Here is a 26,049-nt window from a genome sequence, read left to right on the forward strand (position 1 = left end):
TCTATTATAATTGATGTATGGAATGTGAGAATCATAGTTTGTAAGATCCTTATGATGATGTGCATTATTGTTTATTATAATACGCTTTAATTTTACATGAAATGTTAAGTATGTGTATAATTTGGAGATTTGTAAGGAGTCCTGTTTAACGACAAAACTTTATTTAGACTGTAGAGTTATACTAGGACTTTAAGATTCCCTTTAGCATAAGTAGGAGATGAGACCTATCATAGTCATTTTTTTTCCCGGACATGACCATAAAAGAATTCCATCTAGCTATGCAGTAAAGAGAATGGTAACAATTTTCTGCCTCAGTCCGCCAAGATTACATACTGATCTGATCTACGGATTTTTTCTAGTAACAAATTTTCTTGTAGTAAAAACATTTTCTAAACCCCTTCTTTTTATTGAACCCTAATACAACAATATAAGGGATACATAAGTTTCACTCTTTAAGCCCCACCATACACAATATTTATCGTCTTCATAAAACTCTTTTTTTCTATAAGACACGGATGTAAAGATCAAAGTTTTATTCTGTTTTCTAACCTAAAAAACATAATTATTTAAAAAATATTAAATAAAAATTAATTTTAAAGAAAAAAATAACTAGTAACTAAATTAATAAGTTAGATATATTTTATAAATTAAAAAAAATTATTAATATTAAAATAATATTATTATTAATAAATATAATTTTTAAATACTAATATTTTAACTACCAACTCTTTATATATTCAATATTATTTTACAAACCAATGATTGAGGTAGGTATAAATTCAAATTAGTCCAAAGACTTTAAAAGCCAAGATAATTTATAATCCAATAATCTGGTGTGAAAATGGAATGGAAGTGCATAAAAGGTTGGAAACTTCTCTATCTGATTGTAACAAAAGTAGAAAAGAGTTATTACGTGTTTGGATTCATGTGAAAATAAAAGCTACTTTTAAATAATTTTCTTACCAAAATGCTTAATCTATTCGCTAGAGACAAAGAGCAGGGCTTGTGAGGGTTTATATTACTTTTGTTTTTGAAACACTTGTTTCACAACTGTTACTCCTTAAATGTTCATCATTTTATTTTTCTTTCTAAAGTGATTATAGGCATGAAAACTGGAGCTGATTTAGGACTGAATTAATGTGTCATTTCCAACTATAGTTATTGAAAAACTCATATATTCATCTAAATTCCAAAAAACATTAAATATTTATATAAAGTTTTTTTAAGGAGTTGAAAAAATATGATTAAATTATTTTCATGGAAGTAGTGAGCTATTTTTGTAAACTAGTTATTCTGAAAACAACTTGTGAACATTTCACAAGTTTTCGTATACTCTTTCAAACAAACGACTATAAAAGTTTTTATGTCATAATATAAGTATTTTAAATAAACAAACAAAAAAACAAGCTCTTTAGTTTTATAAGTGTTTATGGCTATAGCGTTTTAGATTTATTTCTCAAGATTGACAAACTCAATTAAAGATAAAGTACCTAATTTCAATGGTTAATTAAAAATTAACAATTTGTATTACATTTATATGTATTACAGGTATTACATTTATATGTATTACAGTATTTGATCTTCTCGTCAAATGAATACCTGCTCTATTATTTTTAGTGTATTTAGAAATGTCAAATCTTGATGTTTGATTATAGAAAAAACTTGTAAAGAATATTTTTAAGAGATATATAAAAAAATATAGATAATGGATACTAACAATAATAGTTATTGTCCAAATTTATAGTTGGAGTTATTTTTATTTTATATATAAAAATTTTAAAGTTAAGTATCATAATGTTACACCTTCTATTACAAGTTGCTCATTAGTTCATTAGGAGAAAAAATTAATTAAGTCTCTTCATTCCTTGAATAAATATGTTCTCATAGGAGAGAGAAATAATTATGTCTCTTCCTCACTCAAACTTGGTTGTTCTATTTAAGTATTTCAATATTGTTACTTGAATAATATTTGGAGATGCTTGAACAAAGAGACTTTGAAACAAAATTAAATTTCCACCACTTTAATATTTCTTAAGTGACAATTGTGTTGCTCGAATGATATATACATATATGAACACACCATAAACAATCTTCAAATGGTGTAAAATTCAATGTTTCTCCTTTCAACTCATTTTCTTGTCAATTTTATTCAAAATCAAACATGTTTTCATCCCTTGTTTCCAAATTTCAACATGTTCTAAAACAAGTTTAAGTTATTTGGATTTCACCAAATCATACGAAGTTGTAAGACGTTAAGATATAATAATGTTTAGTTTACTAACCTCCAATAAGAAAATCTTATCAATTTTATATGACATAAACCATTCAATCAAAATCAAATAGTACAACTACAATTCACATGAATATAACAAACATTAAAAACAAAAACACATATTCTCTTCTCAAATCCTACATGTCAATAAGGAGGTTGAATCTCTACACCTCAACTTTACATGTAACTCAAAAGGAGGAGAGACAATTGAGATCCAAAGAGAAAAAATCCTACATGTATCATTATAAAAAACTTTCAATTCATCATCTAGTTTATATAAGCACATAGGTGTCTTGTTTTTTATATTAAACTTCAATTGAATTTATAACATGTTTGGTTACACATTCTTTTATATGTTTTTTTTTATATATAAAGTTTTCATGTTAGGCATCACTATGCAACTTGACATCTCAGTTAGGCTGACACCTCAAAGTAACAACAATCATCTGTCATCACATGAAAAAAAATATTATTAAAGAAAAAAAAATATTATTAAAGAAAGAAAAAAGAAGCTATAATTGTAGCTTTATGTCTTTGATAAAATTAACGTCATTTTGTATATTTGAGCATGTGTTAGAAACGTATACTCAATCTTGAAGCTTGTTAGATTTTAAATATTAAATTAATACATTCAAAGTTTTTATGCGCAATATTAAAAAAATAATAAATCTTAGTCTTTATTAAATGCATCACTTTAAATATAATAGACAGAAAAAATAATTTGGGAATAAATAAGGAAAATAATTTCAGTTAACTAGATTTTTTTTTTCAAAAAGTTTAAAACTTTAATCATTGTCGAAGGGAATATTAAATAAATATTTACAGGTTTAATCAATATTATTTTAAGTCTAAATTTTGATAGATTAAAACACAAAATTGTTGAGTTTGTCTGGTAGTTGGAGTAAAACCAATTTAAAATATATTTATTGGTGAAGTATGAAATGGTAGAAATAAATGGTTTAATTTAGTGAACTCATTATACTATATGGAATTAACAAATGAAATTGATCTGGTCCATTAAAAATAATGGAAAGTTAATAAAATAAAAAATATAATGCATGATTGCGATACATAAAATAATAAAATAATATTTTTTGTATTGTTTAAAAGTTGTGAAACTAGAAGACGTGAAAGGAACATATACATTATTTAGTGATGCAAGTGCATTTTTGTCTATTAGCGTTGCACAGATAGGTATGATGCTAACTGTTTGTTATATGTATACATCTCACTTAAATATTTGAGTATGAAAAAAAAATCAATTTTTAAGATTATTCATATATTATTTATAATTAGTATTTGTGTGTAATATGTATATTAATATCATATTTATAATTATTATTTATGAGAATTGTTTATATATATATTAATATATATCATGCATTCTAATATAATATTTTTTTGATAGTTACTCTAGTAATTTAAATTTTAGTTTTTATATTTCAAAAAGTAGATTGAAAATAAAAATTAAAAATGACAAGTTTTTTTTTTAATTAAATAAGCAAACCCGTTTTTAATAGTTATTCCAGTAATTATAATTTTGTTTCTGTAATATTTTAATATAAAGATATAAAAGCGAGCTAATTCAGTTTAATTTGTTGTTATCTGTAAAAATTGAATTAAAATTAATTGCGTCCATTTTAAGATTGCATTGAAAATCTTGACTTAATCCAATTCTAGTAAATTACAAGTGGTCAACTTGATAATGATGATGTTACAAAGAAGTTTTATGATTATAAATAATACTCTATATATGTCAGTTGTCATTATTATTTAATTAAATATTATGCAACAAAAATGAAATGATAATAATTTACAAAAATACCATGGTCAACAAAATAATATGTAACCAAACAATTCATAAAAAAATAAAGGTGTCAAATAAACCAATCCTACACATTTATTATGTATTGATGGGTGAAAATAAAGTTACTCAATGAAGAATTATGGCCCAACATTCATCAGGTCCATGTCAAAAAAATTTATAGAATGGGTGTAACCTAGATGTTTATTAAATTTCCATTAGTAAAATATATTAGATATTATACCATTTAAAAATTATTTTAAGACCTGAGAAGCTATATAAGTAAACATAAATAATAATATTTTTTTTAGTATTATTACAATAATAATAATTGTTAAGTATACAGAAAAAAAAATAATGAATTTCTCTATTGACAAAATTATATACTATTTTAAAGATTAAAAAAATTATTTATATCTAAACTAGTTTTTATTATTAATAAAGTTTATAAATTGATATCTAATTAATTAATATAACAATTAATTATTATTATTTTTTATTATATTTTTGTCAGAAAGAATTCAATCCAATTTATCATAAAATTATTTGTTGTTAATGTTTTCTGTCTTATTTATTTATTATAATTTGCTATAGACGGTGAAGATGCAATAGTATACTATAAAAAATGTCAAAAACTTCTTCTCTATTCTATTGTGGCACTTTTTAAGAATTTTCTTTTTAAATTTCATCGTCTTTTTCCTGTCCCCATAATTATATTTAATGAATAACATTATCCTTTTAAAATTTTAGTTCACTCTGGAAAATCCAATCTAAAAATTATTAGAAAAATTGTCATATCACTCACCTCAAATTATAAATAAAGAGGTATTTTAAAATGTATTTTTTTTAAATAAGAAAATATTTTTACTGTCGTATATAATTCTTGATGTGATATATTTAGATATAAATATATATAATAAAAAATAAATTTATAATTAAATAATATAAAAAAAAATATTAAAATAATAATATTACAAATTATGCATAAAAAATATGGATGGTGAATCTATTATTACCTTTTAAACAATATCAAATGGAATGATCATTTTATAACAGTGAGAAAAAATTATTTCAGATAGGACATTCTGAAATGTATATGTATATACTTTAGAATATATTTGGAATGATGATTTCACTGGTATGAATATATTTAAGAATAAAATAAATTAAAATTTCAAAATAAATGAAGGTGGAGGAAGAAAAGAATGGTTTAAAGGAGGGAAAAAAACTTCATTTCAGTCACCTATCCCGCAGGATACATCCATTAAAAAATCAATTTAGGCTTTGAAATATACAGTTAACATAATTTATATCCTCGGAAGAAAATAGATTTAATCACAAGAACTTTATTTAACCTTTTTATTCCAAAAAATATCGAAAAGAAAATCTTTCGATACTTTTTTATTACTTTAAACGAATCCTTTATAAACTTCTTATTAAAAAAATACTTTTACTAGTTGCCATTCTTTTAAGTATCATTTTACTTATTTTTTTAATCCATATAAACATCGAAATTTAGCATTTAATATTTGTAGAAAAAATCAAATAAAAAACTCATCATATTATAAATCTATAAAATATTAAAAAAAAAACAAAATCTCCGCTATCGAGAAAACAAATAGATCGCTAACAAAAAGAGTCTTATATGAAGATTGTTTTGAAGAAAAAAATGACGAATCACATAAAAAATAATTTTTAGAGGCAAGAATTATTAATCAAACCTAAACAAATTTTTATTTGCTCTGCTGAAAATAAACATCAATTTGACCTTCAAATAATACAATTTATAAATTTTATTGATATTCTATAATTTTTATTTTGTCTAGGGAGTTAAGTGAAAAGGTGAAAAATGGAAAAACAAAAGAAAAAATGAGTAAAAAGTGAAATGATTTGGAATGAGAAAAATGAATAAAAAGATATTTTTTATTAATAATTTTATTTTTAACTATTTACAAAGAGCGGTTTAACCCAGTTAGAGCCTTAAAACAATCACAGTGATCCTCTGCCATGCTCGTTGAATGCAGCATTTGTGAAATAGAAAAAAAAAAAAAACTTCGTGGAACATTATAACATGTAATTTGTGAGATGCCATCCACATGCTAGAAATTGTTTTACAAATGAATCAGCCAAAGTAATAATAGTTTAATTAGGAGGATAAGTCAACCAAAATTTCAAACAGAAACAGATAAATTTAACAATCCACTTTTACAATACTTTGTGGCTAAAATACATAATAAAGCGTGAAATCAATACTCAAGGCACACCGTTTGAAGAAACAGTGACAGTTAATCATCATCCTCGAGAACACTTCGGCGCCTCTGTATCTGAAATGACAAAAAAATAACATGGTAAATACTTCAGAAAACGATAACAGAAAATATAACAAATATTCTACAACTTACTGTAACTTTTGTCTGCCTTGCGGTTTGATTGTTTATCTGCTCCAGCAGTGTTATGAGTCTTTCCTCCGAAACCTACATATGGCACGAGTGTGTTATAGGCATGGTAGATAAATTGATATTTGATGAAGTTGTTATGATGTTATATCTAGCAGGGTAAGCCTCGGCACAACGATAAAGTTGTTGCCTTGTGACCTCACGGGGTCCATATCTTGGACCAAACGCCACTAAGTGGCTGCCTCATGCATTGGGAATCCCTTTATACACTTATACCTACCTAAGTGATTACCACAAGAAGCTACACTAATATTCCACCTGAGTAGCACATGAAAGATTAGAACGCTAAACCTAATTAACAGTTGTTACTTGATTGCATAGCACGCAATTATAGATTGAGGACCTATTATCAGTTGGTAAAAAAATAAATGATACAACTACAACTTCAATGATCAAACAAAAATATATTATACAATAAAGTATATCAAGTTTAAATTAATAATATTGTCAATAATTGGCGCCAAGAACGGAAGACTCAGCAGAAAACAAGATCCAACATACTTTTTCAGTTATCTGGCCCATTTGAGCAGCTCTCAGTATAACATCTTCAACACCCCTTGCTTTCTCAGGTTTCACCAAAGCAATTCGAGCAACTACATATAAAGAAAGATGAAATTTGAAATAATGCAAGAAATCTAATCATGTCAGCCCAATTAATTGACCCTAAACCTTAATAATACCAAGATGATGATTAATGAAGTCCAAAAACAAATCAAAAAGCCAATTAAACAAATAAATCCTATTACACCTTATGCATTGCATACAACACTATTTTTCCAATTACACACTACATTATTTATTATTTATTTTACAAAGTAAAACTATAAATTCAACTTCAATATCCACCAAAACGATACGGCACATTCCAAAATGCAGTATTAAAATCTTAAATGTACAGAGAGGGGAAAAATTTGCACTGTAGGTAGCAACTCCTATCATCCTATGACATCCTCACAAGGTACCTAGCAGGAAGTGCGCACACAGGGAAAATAAAAGAACAGAAGGTTGATGGATAGCGAAAATGCAAGAAGTTGCTACTTTTCATGTAACTGGTACCCGAGCAGTCTTGAAAGATAATTTTGTTTTGGAAGATGGGGACTTAAATCCATCTATGATCTTGAAAACACTTTATAAGATTTCCAACACTTCGTACGTATCTTGGATGAAAACTTATTTAGGCACAAAATCTACTAGTTATACCCACGTATACTAATACCTTCTTTCAACAGTGTTCGTTTTGGTATATAATTTGCAGGTAGACTTCAGTCACAACAAAATATATAGAATGAAATGGAACCACAACGTCTAGTAAAACAAATATCTTATATATTTGTTTTATGAGTGTGCATATATTGCGTAGATAGTTTGTATTCACAATACCAGATATCATACAAATACTAAACACACAAAGTTTAAGAAGACAATACACCTACAATATATAACATCAATAAAACCACCCCAACATGGGTCTCTAGATTCATAGATGCATGCACGACTAAGAAAAGAATTGAAATTTTGACATATACCATCACAAACCACAAAATATTAATTTTTATCTTCTACCAGCAGTACAGCACAAAAGACATTCTTGTACTTTTTAACACAAACATTCACCAATGTTGTAAAGGAAATAGGAGAATCATTCTTGTGCATATGTTCACTAAGACAGCAAAATTGCTTACGCCTTTCTCGCGCTTCAGCAGACAATATCTGACTAAGCATCATCTGTCTTCGTTCCTCCGCCTCCCTAAATTAATTGTTGTTCAACCCATATCAATAATCAGTTTTACTCCAAGTGCAAGAAAAAGAAACACAAATAAAAGACGCCCAAGTTTGTGAGGCAAAATAATCAGCTTAACACAACACAAAAAAAAAAACTATATTCATAAACTAACACCTCTTTGCATCATCCTGAGCTTTTTCCTGTTCAGGGTTCTGTTGATTTGCCTACAAATCAGCAAAAATAAAATAATTACACGAAAATTATCAATCTCTAGAGCGAAAAAAAAATAATAAAGTAAAAAGCAATTATCTCTAACCCCGCCTCGGCGACCCATAAGCTCCTGCATCCTTCTCTGTCTAATTGCTTCCAACTCAGGATCAGCCTGCAGCAGAAAACAATTAATTAATTAATTAACTAATAATTAATAATAATTAAAATTTGCAGAACCGAAAAGTGTTGGTAAAAGATAGTTTTACGAGCGATTCCATTGAGTATTTTTGTTGGAAGAAAAAAAAAAGCGCAAAAGGCAGAAGAGAGTAGATAGATTGTTAACGATGGAATGAGAATTGGGAACGTACCATTTGATTGGGTGTGCAGAAGAAACCCTAGCGAGTCTCTGATGATGCAGCAGGAGGAGGAAGAGGAGTTCGCGTTAGCAATAAGCGGTTCTTTGTGAATGATCAAATCGGATTGTTTTAAATCCTGATATAATTTTATTTATAGTTATTTTAAATAATTAAAATTTAATTTAGAGATATACTAAATGATAGTGATAAGGAATAATGTATGATTACATATCTAACTGAGAATAAAATTAGAGAATGGTGAGAATCTTTCAAGATATTGAATATAGTTATTATAACTTTTTTTAATTTTAAATTTTATATAATTTAAATATTTGAAAATTTTATTATGAATCTTCTTGTAATGTTGTGGATTTTCATCAAATAAAATATCTATCTTTTATAATATTAGATCTTTAAAAAAAAATATGTTGATAGATACAGAAAATAAGTTTATGTTTTTTCAAGATAGAGTTATAGCTTACTTCTTTTTCTTTTTATTAAAAGTAAGTTATGTTGTTTATTTTGCTGAAAAAAAATGTGTTTTTTAATTTACACTACAAAAAAATTATTAACTCCATGTTTGCTTCTATGGATGTAATGATTACAGGTCAAGAAGTAAGAGGATATCAACTATTTGGATCTATGGTTGTGTGGGAAAGAGAGAGGAAGGGGATATACATGTAGAGGGAAAGTCATGTCAGCATCCCTTATTTTCAAATTTACTCTCATTTTTCATTTGAATGTATTAGTATTTAAAGAAATTTATTGTACAATGTTTAATATATATATATATATATATAATATTTAAAATGAAGAAACAAATCATCATAAATTTTAAGAAAGTTTTAAGTTTGTTTATTATTTTATAAAATATAAATTATATAAATAATGATAAACCAGTATAAAAAAATATAGTTAAATAAAATTTTCTATTTATATATTAGTTATTAGAGTAAATCAGGTTATACTTATTTTTTAAGTTCTAATAAAATATTTTATTAAATGTGATTGGATTCAGTTTTGTTTAAATAAAAGAATATACTATATCTAATTAACATTGAAAATATTATCTGGGTTGGATCATGGACATGACCAATACTAAACATTTTTCATTTTATTTTATCCTTATCTTTTATTATAATTTTTTATAAAATCCTTTTCTATGGTTAATTAAGTTATATTTTTGTTGTTGTAGTATTTTTTAGATTGTTTTATTGTGAGGTTTTTAAATATTTAAAAATAGTACTTTTCTATTTATATAAAATGTGATTTATTTTTAAATTTTATAGTATTTAATATTTAAAGAAATTATTTGAAGTTATGTTTTTATTTAATTTGTTATTGTATTTATATTAATATATTTATATGTATAGTTATTATGTTTATGAGTTATAATTTATTTATTATGATCTTTTATGGGTTTTTTTCTATTGTTAATTACGTTATATTTTTTTGTAGTATTTTTTATTTTTAATTACTTCAGGGTTTTTAATATTAAAAAATAATATTTTTTTATTTATATAAGATTTGATTTATTTTTCAATTTTATAGTACATGTTTAATATTTTAAAGAAATTACTTGAAGTTCTGTTTTTATTTAATTTATTGAATACATATTTTTTTTCTAAATATACATATTTACATTTAACATATTTTTTTTATATTTATAATTTTTAAATCTATGAAATATGTGAAAGTTGTTCATTTTTAAACAAAAACAACTCATTTTATTATTACTTTTTTTAATAGGCAAGGGTAAATCTGTAAAGTAATATTTCACATCTTTAAAAAAAATTAAAATTCTTTCACAACCATCACATTACTCACAAACTCCCATAAACTTTTCTCAGACATCCACCCTAACATACCTCAATCCAAACACTCTCACTTTCTTCACACTTTCCTCACACATCCATTCCCTCAAATCCTCACACATCCCCTCCCTAATCCAAACAGAGCCTAAATGTGTGTTTGGATTAGGGAGGGAAGGTGTGGGGATTTGAGGGAGTGGTGTATGAGGATGTGAGAGGAAAGTTTGAAGAAAGTGATAGTGTTTGGATTGGGTATGTTAAAGTTGATGTGTGAGAAAAGTTTATGGAGATTTGTGAGTGATGCGATGGGAAAAAATATTTATTGTTCACAAATATATCTTCTCTTTCTCTTCCCTACAAAAACTCTGGATCCAAATAGTTGATATCCCTCACTTGTTTTCCTCTAAATAGTACATCCATAGAATCAAACAAACCTTAAATAACAATCAAATTTAGAGATTAAAATTAGTCACTATATTAATTAAAATAACCTCACTTTGTCATTGGATTGTACAATTTGTATCCCCCATGCTTATATCCAATGAAAATGGTCTTCACTGCCTTATCATCCAACTTTGATCTTGTTACAACTGGTGGTATCAAAAGCTAGTCTGTTATCATGAACTCTACCCAATTATCAGTCTCTATCCTTGATGGAAAAAATTACAATCGGTGGTGTGTACAAATGAGAGTTTTGTTTGATTATCATGAGTTATGAGATGTCATTGAAAGTGGAGTGTCTGCATTAGCTGCTAATGCAACTGAGTCGCAACGAGTAGCGCATCGTGACTAGAAGAAGAAAGACAATAAGGCTTTTTATCTCATTCATCAAGGGATGAATGACGAGACGTTTGAGCAGATAGAAGGGGCAACAACTGCCAGTGAAGCTTGGACAATTTTGTCAACCAATTATAAAGGTGATGATAAGATCAAGAGGGTGCGTCTTCAAACCCTAAGACGCCAATATGAACTGCTGCAGATGGAAACCACAGAGACTATTGATGTCTATATAGATAAAGTTATTGCCTTGACAAATCAGATGAAGACCAATGGTGAAACACATTCGGAGCAGGCAAAGGTGGAAAAGATTTTGAGGTCTTTAACTCCCAGATTTGAACATTTATTGCCGCAATTGAAGAGGCCAATGACATTTCAAAAATGACAGTAAGGTTATTGTCTAGTTCTCTACGAGCGCATGAGCAGCGGATGAATGACAATAAGATTGGAAAACCAATTGAACAGGCTTTACAAGCACAAACCTCAATTGGTAGCTCCTATCATAAACATGGTAGCTATTTCAACAAAGGTCGTGGCCACAATCATGGAGGCGCTTGGCACAGGGAACGTGGTCGCGGAGGACGAAGAGTCATTTATAATAAATCAAATGTTGAGTGTTATAATTGCCATAAACGTGGCCATTATGCAAATGAGTGCAGATCAAAAGGTGATAATCATGTTGCCAATTGTGCTCAAGAAGACAGTAATCACATACAAGATGAAGAGGATCATACAGTACTAATGGCAACCACATCAAATGAAACCCCAAACAATCAGACTTGGTATTTGGATACAAGTTGCACAAATCATATGTGTGGGGTCAGAAGGAGTTGTTTTCAGATTTGGATGACTCATTTCACACAAAAGTGAAATTCGACGATGGCAGGTTTGTTCCGGTGACTGGAAAAGGGCAAATTCTTATCACATTGAAGAATGGTGATCACAGGTACATCTATGATGTTTTCTATGTACCTGATATGAAAAGTAATTTGTTGAGTATGGGACAACTAGCTGAGAAGGGTTATGAGATGCACATAGTTGAAAATAAATTATCAATTTTTGATCAAAAAAAGGTAATTTGATTCTTAAAACCTTTTTATCAAAAAACCGCATGTTTCCAGTAGATATTCAAATGGGTGATTTCAAGTGCTTGAATGCAATAGTGAATAATGAATCGTGGTTATAACATTTACGCTTCGGGCACTTAAATTTCCAGAGTTTGGAAAATCTTTCCAACAGAAATTTAGTGAATGGTTTACCCCATATTCATTACCCTGATCAATTGTGCGAGGCTTGCATTTTTGGAAAGAATCACAGGACACCATTTGTTAAGAAGCCTTGGCGTGCAAAATTTCCTTTGGAGCTTGTTCATACAAATGTTTGTGGCCCGATGAACATATCATCAGTCAGAGATAATAAGTATTTTTTAACCTTTATTGATGATTTTTCAAGGAAAACCTGGATTTATGTATTGAAAAGCAAGGATGAGGTATTTCACTACTTTAAAATATTTAAAGCATTTGTTGAAAGAAAGAGTGGTAGACAAATTAAGATGGTGCGTAGTGATGGAGGAGGTGAGTATAAGTCTAATGAATTCAAGAGGCACTATGAAGAACTTGGGTTGCAACATAACATAACTTGCCCCTACACACCTCAACACAACGGAGTTGCTGAGAGAAATAATAGAACAATCATGGACATGGCGAGGAGCATGTTTAAAGCGAAAGGTATGCCAAATTATTTTTGGACTGAGGCCGTAACATGTGCGGTATATTTGATAAACAGATCACCCACTCGGAGTGTTCCTAACACAACTCCGATTGAGACATGTAGTGGATTCAAACCCAATGTGCAACACTTGAAGGTATTTGGGTCAATTACTTATGCTCATGTTCCCAATGCAACAAGATCAAAGTTGGATGATAAGGTAATGAAGACCATTTTCATTGGATATAAGCATGGGGGATACAAATTGTACAATCCAATGACAAAGAAGGTGATTATTAGTCGTGATGTTACATTTGCCTAAGATGAGGAATGACAATGGAATGCAACAGCTAAAATGGATTAAAAAAACAATATATTTACGTTTTGAACGATGATGTGGAAGATAGAGTCACTCTTGAAGCACCTACTCTTGAAGCACCTGCAGTTCAACCTGAAGTTGCAACTCCAATTGTAACTATGATGGAGCGACCAAGAATGCAACAACGACAACCTGTACATCTTCAAGATTGCGAAGTAAATCTTGATGATGAAGTTGATGATAATGGAGATTTGGTTCACTTTGCTTTTCTTGCAGAATCAGAACCTGTGAGACTTGCCATGCCATTCAACATCCCAAATGGCAAAAGGTTATGAATGAAGAATTGATGGCGATTGAGAAAAACAATATCATAACTCAAATTGGGAAGGTTGTTCCAAATCAGAATTAAGGGAGAATGTTGGTTATTAATTCAGATTTTATTATTATTAATTCATATTTTATTACCCTTAAACTATTTTACCATTATATTGCATTAATGGTCAATTTACAGGCCCTCTTAGTATTCCTAGTTGATAGCTTTCAGTAATTGTAATTATTATATATATGATTGAGTGAATCAAAATAAATAAGATTATTTTTGCAATTTTGTGCAATTACGTTCAATCAGTTGCTACAACCTTTTGTCTTCTCTTATTTCATTCAATTAGTTCCTACAACTATATTAATTAAATTAATTATTATTTAGAGACTTACAAAACTATTGATATCTAAAGTGATTTTTATTGTTAATAAAAAATTATAAAATTGTTTCTAAATTGATATTTAAATTGGCTAGGTTTTAGTTACTAATATTATAAATTTGAAATTAGTCTCTAAAAGACTAATATAGACTAATTAGAATATAAGTAATTAGTATTTTAGTAGCTAATTGTTAGATGACAATTTAGAAACTACTCTATAAATTTTTATTAATAATAGAAACTACTTTAAATACCAATAATTTTTTTAATTTATAAGATGAAGTGTAATTTAGTTAATATATTAACTAATTATTTTTCTCGTCTCTAAAATTAGTTTTTATTTCACAATATTCATATAGTGTTAACTAGGTTGTATCAAGTCTGACATTTTTAAAATAAAATAAAATAAATTAAAGTAAAACTTTTATAAATACCAAAGCAACATACTAAAGATGATACTAGACATGATAATCTGATTAATTTATGTAAGTATAAACAATAATTTTGATTAGTATTATTATATTAGATTACTTTAACCAATGAAAGCAATGCATGTGTCCACTTTTTTCTATAATAAAAAAAATAATTTTTATCATAATTATTAAAATAAAAAACATTATTGAATTTATTACAAAATATATTTATAAAAATAATTATAGAATAATTTTTTTAAAAATTTTATCATAGATAATTTTCTATTATATGTAACACTGAATCCCACTATGCTTATCAATTTCTCTCCCTCTCCCTATTCTCTTCAATTTCTCTCTCGTATCTCATCTATTTCAATATTTGATCACGCGATGAGAAGTCAGGTACATTTCTATCCAATCAGATTTTCAAATAGAGTAAGTTCATTCTTACTCTAAAGATCCCTTATTATCTGTTTTTTCTCTATGATTTAGTCATCAATCTTAGTGGGGGCTAGATGAGAAAAGTGTTTCTCTCAACTTAATTAAGCTCATATTAAAATTTGGTAATATTTGAATAATTTGCTTTAGGTTCCTAAATTTTGGAATGATTCTCTTGTTTGAGGTGGAATTTCAGCTAAGGGAAACTAACTTTAATTTTCAATAGTATCCTAGGCTAGAAGATCTGAATATGGAGGGGACGTAGTATCAATATTCAATTTCTCTTGCAGGGATGTTGTTTGTTTATATATTGTGTTGTTTGTTTATATATTATTTAAACTTGTAAAAAATTTAGATTTTGATAGTTTGGAAGTTAAATATTGTCTTTGATATTGGAAATGTTCTTGAATGTTATGAATTTTAAAATGTTATGTGATTGAATGATATGTATTATATATGAATGATGAAAATTGTATGAAGTTGATGTCATACATTTGAGATAATATTTGGGATAATGTATGAGTTGTTGTTTGATGGTACATTAAGTATGAAAAACCTATGTTTAACAAAGATCATCTAGCTTCACTAGTGATCTAAGTCATATAGATTAAGATATCAGGTGGTGAGAAGTTGACAGGGAGTTCATACACATTGGGTCCCGTTGTAGACACTCGGTATTGGACGTTTGAACTTACTCTGATAATTTCTTTTGGATTCGTTGGTAATCTCTGGATCAGGTGTTAGTCTCTAGTAGGAGCATACTTAATGAGTCTTCCGGAAGACGATGGATTCATGTGTAGTAAATGAGATTGAAATGAAATCCAATGATTGTGATTCAAAATAGATCCATGTGTGGTCTATATGAATGATGTTGTTGATATTGAAATTTTATATGACAATATTTAAAGAAATGTTTATAAATGATTAGTTTGATTGGTTCTTGTATGAATTAAATATGTTATGGAATTTCTTTTCATTAGCTTACCCTTGTTTTTCTTGTTGTGTTGTGAACTGCGATAATTGTAATACGTACACAAGTATATGATCATACAAGTATAGGAGAGTCTTGTTTTGAACCTTACATTGTTAATATTTGTATTTCTACAAGTCATAATTTTGTAATTGAAATATTTTGAAAAACTCCTAATAGAACTTATATTGTAATAGTTAAATGTATTTTCTAGGGTGTTACATTAAACATAATTAATTGAGTTTAAAAAATAATTACAAAATTTAAAAGTAACAAATAATAAAATAAATTATATTGATAAAATTAAAATTAGTAATAAATTATGTACACTAGCAAAAATTACAAGAGGGGTCTATTTAGCAATAGTTATAGATACTTTTTTTTCTTTAACTATCAAACATATTAATTTATATTATATAAAATATTTAAAAAGAGAAATCTATATAAAAATAAAAGTTAGTGTCTAAGTTTTTTTTAATCAAATTTGTATGCAATTCTAATATATTAGAACCTTACTAAGTAATCATATTTAAAATATTTAAGTCAAGATTTACCGATGTAGAAAAAGAATACCTCACGTTAAATATAACCTTAAATATTTCTTTTAAATATAACCTAAATTCCAAAGAAAGTTAGCGTAACACAAATCTAGTTTTTTTTTTATAAAAAAATGTGTGATAAATCTAAATTGTTCCTTTTTTTAATTTATAAATAATTAGATTATATTCAAAAAAAAAATTATGACCACTAATATATAATTATGTCTTAATTATATGAATTAACAATATATATGATCAAAATCTCAATCTCAAATAAATGAGTAGTGTAATAAAATATGTGCAAGTTGTCATTTTAAACTCTTCCTTCATACTTATATAAATTCTAACTTATACAAAACAATGATGAAGTAAAATCGGGTTATCATCATAAAATCACATTAAAAAAGATACCAACTAAGATATCTAAATTTCATTTCTTTTAGTTCATTTGATTTTAATGTATAAGTTGAACTTTATTTATGCATAAAGAATGAAGAATTTGTTGGTTTCAACCTCCTTTATCAATGAAGACCTTGTGTAGGTCAAAGTCATTTCAAGATTAAAAGATCAAGTGATGGAGATTTTGTTCCAAGAAAGTGTTGATATTGTTTATGTAATAGCTTTTAGACTTTTCAATATGTTGTAAGTTGTTATTTTACTTTGATTATGTAATGGATTAAAATGTTCTTATATTTGTTAGAATTATAAGGAATGACATTTTAATTGATTCAAATCACTTACAAGTTTATTTAAGTTGATATTGTGATACAATTTTTTTTTTCATAGGGCTTCACTCAATGGAAGCCCTTCTAGAAATTCTCAAAGGCCTAAGATTTCGATTCCTAAATGTTTCTTTATCATTTTTCAATGTGTTTGTAAAAATTTAAAGTTGAGTATATTGTTTTGGCCAATATGCTAGATCAATTAGAAGTAAATTTTTTTTAAATGTGAATCAATACAAATCTTGTGTCTCTCTTTCTTCTTATATTCTCTACTATGCATATTACATATCAATCTCGTCATACATATTGCATGTTATCTTAAACTGTTTTATCTAAGACTAGGATATGACATAGAAAGTTAGGTTATGTAAGCGAAAAAAAACTTAGTTGAGTAGAAGTAATCAGAAGGATTTGATGCAAGAGACATGAATGATTATGTTTTCTAAGTTAAACAAATTCTCATATGTTTCAAACAATCCCAAAGGCAACATTTTGATGAGTACATTAAAAGATTTTGCTTTGAACGAAGGCAGTATGATATTTATGTTTACTTCAAGTTTCTAGCAAAATGTAAGTTCATAGTATTGTTGTTGTATTAAATGATATTTTAATAGCGAGCAATGATGAACTTGAGGTTACCCAATGTGAATAACAAGTTTGAAATGAAGGACCTTGGAGTTGCTTGATATATTTTAGGGATTAAGGTTATTAGACAATGTGATTTCAAACGTTTATATATGTCGTAGGAGATTTATCTCAAAATATCCTTGAAAAGTTTGGTATGACAAACTTCAAACCTGCATCCACACCTCTTATGTCTCACTATAAGCTAAATGATGAACAATCTCTTAAGATAATTAAGGAACAATGTTATATGTACAATATTCCATATGCTAATATTGGTGGTTATGTTATGTACGTGATGGTTTGCACATCTCGTAATATAACTTTTGAGAATTAGTAGTAGGTTTATGTCAAATATTAGACGAGCTCATTGGCAAACTCTTCAATGGATTATTTGTTACTTAAAGAGATCACTTATAAGAGTTGTAGTTTTTTATGGAGCTAGGTGGTCTTCTAAGGAAGTTCCTATAGAAGGATTTGTTGACTCAAAATTTGTTGGGTGTGATGGAGTTCTCCTTACTCCTTCCATAAGTTTTTCGGTTTTGGATGGTTTAGATGATTGAAGAAGACATGGCAGTGGAAGATATGATAAAAATGGGTAATAAATTATGTGGAAATAATAAATGTTGTAGGAGAATGGTGCTAGGAAGGAGGTTAGACCAACCTTTTAGCTAACTTTAAGGCTTCTTCACTACAAAATGAAAGCAAGAGAAAAGAGAGACTTAAGAGAAATTCTGAAAATCATTTAGGTAAAAATTTATTACACAATTCAAGTATAAGAATTATACAAGAGAAGCTCTCTATTTATAGATCTAGAAGTCTCCTAAAGTGACTAGTAGAACACTAAAAAACTCTCCATTCATGGAGTTCCATGTGGCAACTTAATAACTCTCCATTGGTGGATTGTCATGTGTTAATCCAAGTATTGAAAAACTCTCCATTAGGAAATGGACATGTGGCACAAGGGATTGGAGAAGACATGCATGAGGCGCCCCATGTGCTTCATGAAGGAGAGGAAAAGTCACCTTGTGGAGAAGGAAGGAAGAGAAAAGGAAGGTGCCATGTTGGAAGCTTATGTGGCGTCTTGTGTGTGCCATGTAGGCATCCCTCTTGGTTTCTCTAAAGTCCTACAATCCTAAATTAAAATTACCCAAATATAAGGCCCAAAAATCCTATACAAAAATTAAAGATTGAAATTGAAATCATATTTACTCTATACAATTTTTACAAGAGTACAAATGAAGAATTCTTTAGAAAAATAACTTTTGATCAAAACTTCCTCTCTTTTGAGTCTGATTGTTTTGGTGGCTGGGATGGTCCTCTATCAGGGTGTTTGGACACCAAAATGTCTCTCACACGATATGTTTTTGTTGCTTATGATACTGCAATAAATTGGAAGACCAGTCTACAAAAGGTAGTGACTTTGTCAATCACTAAAGTAGAGTACATTGCCATGACATAACATGTGAAGGAAGTTGTACGACTGAAGGTTCTAACCAAGAAGCTAAAGGTGCAAGACCACTACTGTCTATTGTGATAATAACAACACGATACAACTGTTTAGGAACCAAGTTTACCATTAAAGAACTAAGCAATTTGATGTTAAGCTACATTTCATAAGAGATGAAATTGCATGAGGATCTGTGAAGGTGATAAAGGTTTCAACATATCATAATCCTGTTAATATGATTACAATTTTTTTGGTGAGGTAACTAGTTCTTTCATTGCTTGGATTTTATTTAGTTGTTTGGTGATTAAGCCTATAACAAGTTTAGTGGAAGGTAATGACTCTCACTCATAAGATTTATGTTGAACCAAAGTGGAGATTTGTGGAGTTGACTTAATAAAATATTATCTAAAAGGTTCCTAAATCATCATCATATACTAGATCGTCGAGTGTTTGATATGCAACTTTCATCATATGTGGTAGATGGTCTCAGTAGATGTTTAGTCTCTTAGTGTCTCCTGAGACATTGATTGTCTAGTGAAACTATCTAAGTGACTTTCCAATTCAATAATTGCTCACGTGTCTTCCTCATTAGTATATGTGCATTTCATATGTCATAATAACGATATTGTTGTATAAATAAAACATTTATAAAAATTAGTAAAAGCTAGCATTTGAATTGAACTTGAGTGAAAGTTTGTTATGAGAGAAATTACGAGTTATGAAAAAGAAATTTGTTCTCTAATATATAATGTAAACCAATTATTTTTAAATATTATTGTAGAAATGAAGTATTATCAATATGTTTTGTTAATAATTGAATCAATACTTTTATTTGAACTGAGTTTATACACACAAAATCTCAATATTTTTGTTTATTTTTTAAAGAAATAAATATTTTATAAATATAAATAATTAAGGACAAATGAAGTTGTTTTGTTAGAAGTCAATCTGATTGGATGTCGTATGTATTTCTTTCCCCTTCTTTTTTTTTTCTCATAAAACAAATGATGTAATAAAGGCTTTTTCCTTCTGCACTCTTAAGTTTTTCTTCATGCACCTCCACAATTTTCTAAATTCCAAAATTGACCTTGACTTTTTATTTGAAAAATAACACATGGTTACTGGAAATTGGGATCCGGGAGTGTACTACGGATTCATCAATTCGGAACTGAATCATTTTTTTTTTCTGGATGAGGGGGTGTTCCATAAGCAAATTTTGCCTAAATTATTAATTTCCAGATTGCTGAATCTGGAATGTATATTTCTGTTACGGATTGCTGGATCTGGAATGTTTTTTTTCTGAATTCGAAATGCATATTTCTGTTACGGATTGGTAGATCTGGAATGATTTTTTTGAATGATGGATTTTTGAATGTGAAATGCATATTTTGAATTACAGATTGGTGGATCTGAAATTTTAGCGGAAGTGCCAATCCAAATTTTTTCCAGATTCCATAATCCAGAATGCAAAAAAATAAATGCAGTTCAAGTGCATTTTAGGGATTTTAAAAAATAATAGGGACTTGGTCTTTACATAACATTGTAAGGTACAGGAAGAAAAATATAGGGGTGCAGGAAGAAACTGCCTGTAATAAAAGGGAGTCCACACTGCATAAAACATGGGTTTGGGCCTTTATTTTAAAGCCCAAGAGAAAGCCCAATTTCCTAGAAATATGAAAGTCGGTCCCCGTTCATCATCGCTGTGATTCTTGTCTACTAAGGTTTTCGTTGGGAGCACTCAAAGCTATTCCTTTTTGAAGTTGTGAAAGCACTGCACACCAAAATTCAAAAGACATGGATCCCAAGCTCACCGAGGTTTCTCAGCTCTTCGATCGCTTTAAGGCTTCGTTTCTCAGGAACGACTACGACAACTGTTCCAATCTCCTTTCTCAACTAAAGGTATTTCCCACCCACCCTAACCCTAGTTTACTTATTGCCCTCAATTCCAAAATTCGCCCATCATTCCCGTTCTTTCTTCTCTTTGAAGATCCATTCTGTTGCTTTCTTTCCTTTTTTCCTTCAAATTTTTTGATTTTGAACTTGGCCTTGGAAGTGAGATAGTTGTGGGATGGGGTAGGTTGCTTCTGTCTGAGATTATTATAACAATGAACATTCTGGGTAAGGTAGATTACACTGAAAGCAACGTTATTTTATATTTAGGAGGCTTTCCTAGTTATCCCACGGTAGCAGTGTGTACTGGCAAATAAATTGGGTTTTTACCTTTGGATTTGACTCATTCAAAGAGAGGGAGTGTATGTGGAGGATAAAGTGTGTTGATATTTGCAATGGTTGAGTGATTGATTTACTCGTTCTCCACTCAAGAGCAATGATAGAAGGGGTGGTTTTGCTTGGAGAATATGACGTCTTAGTATTTATAGGGCAAGGACTTGTATGATTACTGCTACAAACAGCTTGAATTCATAGCTCCAATTTATTTAAAGTCTATATAAGATGGAGGTTTGCAAGGTCCTAGCTTCCTTTTTTTTTGGGTACATATTTGCAGCTATTGTTATTTAATTAATCATAACGTCGCTGTTTACTTGCAGGTGTTGCTGACAGGGTTCAGAAGCCTTCCACCATTGTTTGCAGATACACCTAATGCTGTTCATGAGTTAACAATAGCGAGTAACACTCTTCGCTCCAATCTATTACAATGTCCTCTTCCCCCCACCTTTTTCTGTGTTGTAAGGCCTACAGCCATTGCTCTGGCTTAGACTTATTTATTAAGTTATAGAATTTAAATTTGCTGATTCATAAAGGATATCAATATGCACTGGCTTGACTATATCCTTGTAGGCAGTAAATAAAGTTGAAACTTAACAATCCTACTTGTTGATAGAAAGATAATTTTGCTATCTGGTTGTTGAGACAACTTAGCCTTTGTTATTCTATATGAGGAATGGTTAATGTGGTTTACTCTATATTAGAAGAGAATGAAAAGAGTATAATAAATTTTGGTCATTTAAAATTAGAAAGTGTTAGATACTTGAAGGCAGCAGAATAATGAGCTAGAGCCATATTGATTAAATGAAACAAATTACTAAAAAACATCAGAATGACTGAATTATATCAGCATGAATAAGATAATAAATATTTGAAAAATGAAAATGAAAAAAATGTTAGAAGTTCTATATGTAAGATTTTTTTTTCTGTTGTTTTTTGAACTTCTAGAGCCATATTGATTAAATGAAACAAATTACTAAAAAACATCAGAATGGCTGAATCATATCAGCATGAATAAGATAATAAATATTTGAAAAATGAAAATGAAAAAAATGTTAGAAGTTCTATATGTAAGATTTATTTTTTCTGTTGGTTTTTGAACTTCTAGAGCCATATTGATTAAATGAAACAAATTACTAATTAATATATGAGTGACTGAATAATATCAGCATGAATACTACAATAAATATTTCGAAAATGAAAGGGGGAAAATGTTTGAAGTTCTATATCTAAGATTTCCTTTTTTTGTTGTTTTTTGTAACTTCTAGGGGATATATATGAGCACGCCGTTGTCCTTAGTGTGAAAATTGAGGATCAAGATGCTTTTGAGAGGGATTTCTTCCAGTTGAAACCTTATTATACAGATGCCTGGTAACTTATGCTTGTCCCTTTCTTTACATAACATATCCATTTCTAGTCTGGAACAGATGAATTTGCAACCAAAGCAAAGAATGGACATCTTCTGATTGTTCACTCATCATAAAATTGTATAGTGTATGTGTGTCAAGAAGTATAAAATAATTATCAATATTAAAGTATGATGTTATATGCAATTTTGCTTTCTTTCTTCCTTTATTGGGTTCTTGTATTTCACGGGGACTTTTTGTGTGTGGCAGCAATCGTCTTCCACCATCGCCTCAGGAGTACCCAATACTAGGTCTCAACTTGTTGAGACTACTTGTGCAGAATAGGATTGCTGAATTCCATACTGAGTTGGAATTGCTTTCATCTGCTGCTCTAGAGAATCCTTGCATTAAGCATGCTGTGGAGTTGGAACAATCTTTTATGGAAGGAGCATATAATCGTGTCTTGAGTGCTCGACAGACAGTGCCACATGATACATACGTTTATTTCATGGATCTCCTGGCAAAGACTGTCAGGTAATATTTGCTATTATTATAATTTTATTCTAATTGCATAGGGGATGATTGAACTCAAGTTATAAACATGAGGAAACTGGAACTCCTACTTGATTTCTTCATAAGTTGGGCTTATAGTTGAGGCTTTTTGCATTTTTCTTCAAACTGATTTCTAGAATGTTATCATTAAATTGAGTTATTTTTACTTTTGTAATTCTATTTGATTTGCTTCTTGCAATGGCAATTTGATGGAAGTACGACCTTTATTGTAATCTTAAAGCTCAAACACCAGCCTCTCTAGTGGTTCTATTCTTTTCCTATTGTGCATCTATATTGATTTTCTGATTAGTTTTTACCTATCTTCAAACATTCAGAGATGAAATAGCAGGTTGCAGTGAGAAGGCATATGACTATCTTTCAATTAAGGATGCTAAGCAAATGTTATTGTTCTCATCAGATCAGGAACTTCTGGAATATATTAAAGAGGTGAACTATGTTATGACCCATTAATTTTTGTGTTTTTTTGGCGGGGGGGGGGGAGGGAGGTGCTGTTATTGGAGCTGGGCATGAGATTGGACTTGAGATTTGGAATTGGACACAAGCTTGAGAATTGGAATTGAACCTTAGATCTGTAATAATGATGATGTTTCAAAGTCCTTTTAGAATTGAAAAGACAATTCCATGGAGTTGTAATACTAATAATAACCACACTTTAACAATTCCTAACCTCTACCTCTAAATCAATTTCCAACCTCACTCCCCTCTACCATCCTTTTTTTTTTCCGCTCTGCCTGCCACCATCACTACAGTCCATTGTCTGTGTTACTATTGTCATTACCAATAACCTCTACCACTAACCACCAAGATACCACCACTTCAATTGTCATCACCAAGACCACCATAACTATTGTTGTCATCACCCTTGCCCCACTGCTGTGACCAGTGCACCACTTATGGTTCCCTGTTACCATGACTTGTGACCGTTTTTGCCATCATCACTAGCAAATTATTATTTTTATTCAAACATGACATAACTGATCCTGTAACAAAATGAAATTGAAGTTAAACTTTATAATTCTACTAATTATTTGTACAACCCAAATCTATAAGTTATGATCTAAAGTATTCCGATTCTAATAGAATCCGAATTGGAATTATAATTATAATTCTATTTCCATGTACCAAACGGACATGGGAAATCATTCATATCTCTTTCCACAATTACATTTGTTCTTTCTCATGTTCTAAAGTTATTATCTACTGATTGAAGGAACATCCTGAGTGGGAGATCAAGACTGGTAGTGTCTTTTTCCAAAAGGCAAAAGAATCTGCACCGTGCAAAGAGATACCCTCTCTGCAGCTTATCAACCAGACACTTAGTTATGCTAGGGAGTTGGAGAGGATTGTCTGAAAAGATATGCGAAGGCGGCTTTTGTATTTCAAAATTTCTTGGTGTATGGATAATATAGCTGCTAATATTGTCTTCTGAAATTGTTCAATTCTCATTCCATCCGAAACTAAAAATTTGTTCATCACTGTATTTTGATCATTTAGGTGGCTGTATGTTACTTTCATTTTTTTACCTCGTGCTCTAGAACATGAAAAAGATGTTTCATACTTACATTTCTTTTATGATTACATATTCATGATTCTGTAGTCTAAATTTCAAACCCATAAAAAAGTTCAAACCCAAAATATGGGGATATGATTTTTCTTAGTCATGCATATTTTTGGTCGCTTGAATTTTTCCTCAGGTTAATGGCCACTTTCGAAAATTTAGAATGATGGTGTGCTTGGCTGTTGCGTTTTGTTTTTCTAAAGCAAATGTCATCAGCCTATTGTATACGGTAGCTAAATAGTAGTTAGGGAAAATTATTGAGATCTGATTCTTTTATTGTAATTTGTGAACCATTATGGATGGTTGTTTTTGTGTTCAATCACGACGTTAAAAATATTTGCTTCCAATAAACACTTTTGCATTTACACTATCAAAGTTTAATTTGTGACCCAATGATCTTTTTATTCTTTAAAGTATACATTTTTAATTTATGTCCGAATGATCTATTTATTATTTTAAAAGATTATATATATTTCTTAATTTATGTCTCAATGAATTTTTCTTATTTAAAAGTGTATATTATTTTTCTAAAAGCCTTCAAAATTAAATCGTTTTTTATATTCTTTTTAAATAATTTCTTACATATTATCGTTAAAATGTAATTTAGTCCACGTATAAACAGTTTAAAAATTTATTTTTATTAATAATATAGAGGGACTAAATTGCATTTTAATAATAGCATGTAGGGATTTATTTAAAATGAAACAAAAATTTCAAAAACAAAAGTTATTCATTTTATTTAAATTTTAAAACTAAATTAAAATTTCTATACACTTTCAAAGGACTAAATTGAGTATTATACAATAATTTGTAAGTGAATGTAGTATGTTCAGTTGTAAGTATAAATTTTTAGTGAAATACTACAATTTTAGGTATTCAATTAGTGTTGAAATTTAACGGAATAATTATTGAAATGAGTTCGTTTGGTCAATTAAAAAGTGAATAACTGAATTTTAAAAAAAGTTCTTAATATAATAAATTTGTAACATAATCACATATTAATAGGTTTTTATATTTATATATACACACATTTTTAAATTACCAATATACTAAATTA

The 26,049-nt window shown here is 28.9% G+C and overlaps 2 protein-coding genes across 2 annotated transcripts; one reads left to right on the forward strand and one right to left on the reverse strand.

The window, feature by feature from the left end:
- Positions 1 to 6,132: 6,132 nt before the first annotated feature.
- LOC137811747 (double-stranded DNA-binding family protein) lies at positions 6,133 to 9,081 on the reverse strand. The gene is made up of 7 exons (XM_068613580.2): positions 8,834 to 9,081; positions 8,572 to 8,637; positions 8,430 to 8,479; positions 8,215 to 8,279; positions 7,034 to 7,125; positions 6,479 to 6,550; positions 6,133 to 6,400 (listed from the first exon to the last, which is right to left on the reverse strand). Exons 1-7 carry the CDS (start codon positions 8,834 to 8,836, stop codon positions 6,362 to 6,364), a joined length of 387 nt encoding a protein of 128 aa, XP_068469681.1. The 5' UTR covers positions 8,837 to 9,081; the 3' UTR covers positions 6,133 to 6,361.
- Positions 9,082 to 20,988: 11,907 nt separating this feature from the next.
- On the forward strand, positions 20,989 to 25,367 carry RPN12A (regulatory particle non-ATPase 12A). The gene is made up of 6 exons (XM_068613581.2): positions 20,989 to 21,191; positions 21,839 to 21,917; positions 22,784 to 22,886; positions 23,132 to 23,395; positions 23,749 to 23,860; positions 24,645 to 25,367. The coding sequence occupies exons 1-6, from the start codon at positions 21,087 to 21,089 to the stop codon at positions 24,783 to 24,785; spliced, it is 804 nt and encodes a 267-aa protein (XP_068469682.1). The 5' UTR covers positions 20,989 to 21,086; the 3' UTR covers positions 24,786 to 25,367.
- The last annotated feature ends 682 nt before the right edge of the window (positions 25,368 to 26,049 follow it).

Source organism: Phaseolus vulgaris, chromosome 2 (assembly GCF_051622355.1).
Source record: "Phaseolus vulgaris cultivar YP4 chromosome 2, ASM5162235v1, whole genome shotgun sequence".
NCBI classification, from domain to species: Eukaryota; Viridiplantae; Streptophyta; class Magnoliopsida; order Fabales; family Fabaceae; genus Phaseolus; species Phaseolus vulgaris.

Coding starts and splice junctions, on each gene's coding strand:
- RPN12A (XM_068613581.2), top strand. CDS start 21,087: ATGGATCCCAAGCTCACCGAGGTTTCTCAGCTCTTCGATCGCTTTAAG. Junction 21,192..21,838: donor ATCTCCTTTCTCAACTAAAG/GTATTTCCCACC, acceptor GTTTACTTGCAG/GTGTTGCTGACAGGGTTCAG. Junction 22,887..23,131: donor CCTTATTATACAGATGCCTG/GTAACTTATGCT, acceptor TGTGTGTGGCAG/CAATCGTCTTCCACCATCGC.
- LOC137811747 (XM_068613580.2), bottom strand. Junction 7,126..8,214: donor TGCTGAAGCGCGAGAAAGGC/GTAAGCAATTTT, acceptor CTTTATATGTAG/TTGCTCGAATTGCTTTGGTG. Junction 6,551..7,033: donor TGGGCCAGATAACTGAAAAA/GTATGTTGGATC, acceptor TGCCATATGTAG/GTTTCGGAGGAAAGACTCAT.